The sequence below is a fragment of the Sinocyclocheilus anshuiensis genome, unplaced genomic scaffold, assembly GCF_001515605.1.
Source record: "Sinocyclocheilus anshuiensis isolate Anshui unplaced genomic scaffold, SAMN03320099.WGS_v1.1 scaffold572, whole genome shotgun sequence".
Taxonomy (NCBI): domain Eukaryota; kingdom Metazoa; phylum Chordata; class Actinopteri; order Cypriniformes; family Cyprinidae; genus Sinocyclocheilus; species Sinocyclocheilus anshuiensis.
The window spans coordinates 79,842-82,716 of NW_015555778.1; the positions used below are offsets into that span (position 1 = coordinate 79,842).

A 2,875-nucleotide genomic window follows, 5' to 3' on the forward strand; every position below is an offset into this window, starting at 1 on the left:
CATCACCGTTTCTGATTCCTTCTGCATGGCCTTCTTTGAAATTATTGCTATAAAGTGGCCTGTTATCAGTCTGTAACTTGATAGCCGGCCGTTACACCTTTCACCCAAACCAGTTAAATAGCATTTCCTCTCAGACTTCCCTTTCAGCCTGGAATAACACAGTACAAACTCCCTCACCCCGACTGCGTGCACTCCACTGTTACGCAACCCTTGCTGCCTTTGATTATACAATGAAGATTACGCTACACACTAAGCATCCGCCAGCGCACCAAAATGTTGTCCAAGGCAGAGAACGTGTCGTGATATTTGCATTCCTGAGGGCGATTTACGAGGCGCAGATGGCGATATATCTCACGGAGGTCCCTGTTTGCCGTGACCCGTTTCAATAAAAGCTCTTTCTGTGTCACGTCTACGAGGGAATTTCCCCACCCGTGGTTTCTTTACTTGAACTAATGTTGCCGACTGTAAATGCCTGGAGTTCCCTGTTCTGTTTTACAGGCTAGATGGTCCTGAAGAGCACGGGTGATTTATTGGAAGGTAGCGGTCCTCCTCAGTATTGACTCGGCCGCTCGATAATATAGATGAGCACTCTGCACTGTTGCAGGGATTTAATTCGGCTGTGCTGTGAGATAAAACGCATCGATCCGGTGGCACCGTTTCTACCTGATTTGATTGGACGCCGCAGTATCTCTGTTATCTGATTGGCCTTGACACACTGCCTTTTGATGATGTTCCTATTTGCATACTTTTGCATATTTTATGACGGGAACGCAAGACAGGCAACTTTAATGTTCGAGAAGTTCAGCCAGCTAATTGAACATTCATTAGCAGGCTAAATGTTGCTCAAAAACAAGCTGTAGTCTGTTAAGAAGGGAGCAGATAGGTGTTACATCACACAACGGCACCATCTAGAAATAGAATGAAACCCCATCGCTCATAAACCGTTCACGAGCAAGAACCCAAGGAGCCATCCCTCTCACAAACGAACCACATCCCACATATGCCCAGTGACGGGGAAACACTTTCCACTTCATTTCTCTGTATAATGAGGATGTGATCTGGAATGGTGGACACCGGGGTCGTGAGGAAATGGGTCACTTTTCAGAATTAGCCCACTTGTGGTTATGCAGCATTTCAATGTGGAACTGAAAATATGTTTGTGCTCGCTGATGCTCTTTTCTGGAGGAAGTCCAAAGCTGATCGGACGTCTTGAAATGGTGGCTTAATATAGAGCAAGTGTGAGATATTATTTGAATAAACCACCCTAAAATGTATGTGAATGTGTAATTTGTATGCTTTAAATCGCTATTTAACTTTAGAGAGTGTCAAATCTAGGTCAGGTTTAATTTCAAGTAAATGTTCCTGTGCTAAAAAAAATCTTTAAATGTAAACTGACATTTTGGCAGCTCTGTAAAGCCAAAGTCACAATGAATCCAACTGTCAAACTCAAGTAAACAGAAGTGTTTTGTAGTAGCCCTCATGTAAACATTTTTAGTGGCAGATGCTTTTACTGCTCTGCAGTGTTGGTGCAACAGCGCCCCCACAATGCAATGGCCACTTTTGATACTACAACTTGTTATTCAGCCATGCAGGGCTGTGAATCCCTTGGTAACCTCTGGCAGCATAGTACACACTCCGGTTCCTGCTGACAAAGAGAGCTTTTACCCCCTTATTGCACTCTAAAATAGGCTTTTTATACACACTCTGAGTGAAAGGCAGAGAGCCTGGCAATGTCCATATCTATTCTGTTGCCGTTTTTAGTGTACATTCTGTGAGCTGGCTTTCTGATATTGTTTTTGTCCTTTCTTTCTCATGCTAGTGTCCTGCGTGCTGACCTCATGGTGTAAGCAGATGTGAAGATGAGTATTAGCAGCGATGAGGTCAACTTCCTGGTGTATAGATACCTGCAGGAGTCGGGTAGGTGCTGCTTAATCAAAAAAGCCCAAATCAACACTCCAAAATTGTATCCAAAACGACTGTTACACAGCTTTTGTGTAACCAATCATGGTTAATAATGACTGGTTTTTGGTCCAAAAATGACTAAAAAATCTCAACGTATAATCAAAACTGTCTACATGTCTTGAAGAAATTACTATTTAGACTATTACTTTCACTCTCTATTGGAGATTACTCACAGATATGTAAACGTATCCGTCAGTAATATTTCCTTAATTTGAGTTTTGGGATATAATCCGTTATCAGCGCTGATTACAGTAAAACACTGTGACTGTTCACAGGGTGTTGTTTAAATGAACACACACACACACACACACACATGATACTCTCATAGCCGTGAGCTGGAGAGAAAGTTGATCCAGCAAGCGTCACACTTAAGTGTGTATCATTCCCTCTGGCAGGGTTTTCCCACTCGGCCTTCACATTCGGCATTGAGAGCCACATCAGTCAGTCTAACATCAATGGCGCCCTAGTGCCCCCTGCTGCCCTGATCTCCATCATCCAGAAGGGCCTGCAATACGTGGAGGCTGAAGTCAGCATCAATGAGGTGAGAGCACAGCGTTATTTACAAAATCAAGGTGCCTACATTTATCTGCATCAAGGATTTTTTTTTTTAATTAACAGTCGCATTTGCATATTTAATACTTACTATTAGATTCATTTTTAGATGAATCTTAATTAGGTGAATCTCACAAAACATGATATATTTTAAGGATGTTTATTGTATAGTGCATATTATAAAATATATATATATATATATATATATATATAACTAAATATTACTTTAAAAACTATATTCTCTCTCTCTCTATATATATATATATTTGATAATATGTAATATACAATAAATGTAATTTTATATATATATATATATATATATATTAGAGCCCGACCGATATGGGTTTTTGGGGGCCGATAC

General features: G+C 40.9%; 1 protein-coding gene across 3 annotated transcripts in view; it reads left to right on the plus strand.

The window, feature by feature from the left end:
- Positions 1-2,875, plus strand: part of LOC107674543 (F-box-like/WD repeat-containing protein TBL1XR1) — an 84,153-nt gene that overhangs the window by 73,396 nt on the left and 7,882 nt on the right. For all 3 annotated transcript variants that reach the window (XM_016468533.1, XM_016468532.1, XM_016468534.1), the window contains 2 exons: positions 1,820-1,917; positions 2,358-2,503. In XM_016468533.1, coding sequence (XP_016324019.1) covers positions 1,860-1,917; positions 2,358-2,503 — 204 coding nt within the window. In that variant the 5' untranslated portion in view covers positions 1,820-1,859. The remainder of the gene's footprint in view (positions 1-1,819; positions 1,918-2,357; positions 2,504-2,875) is intronic.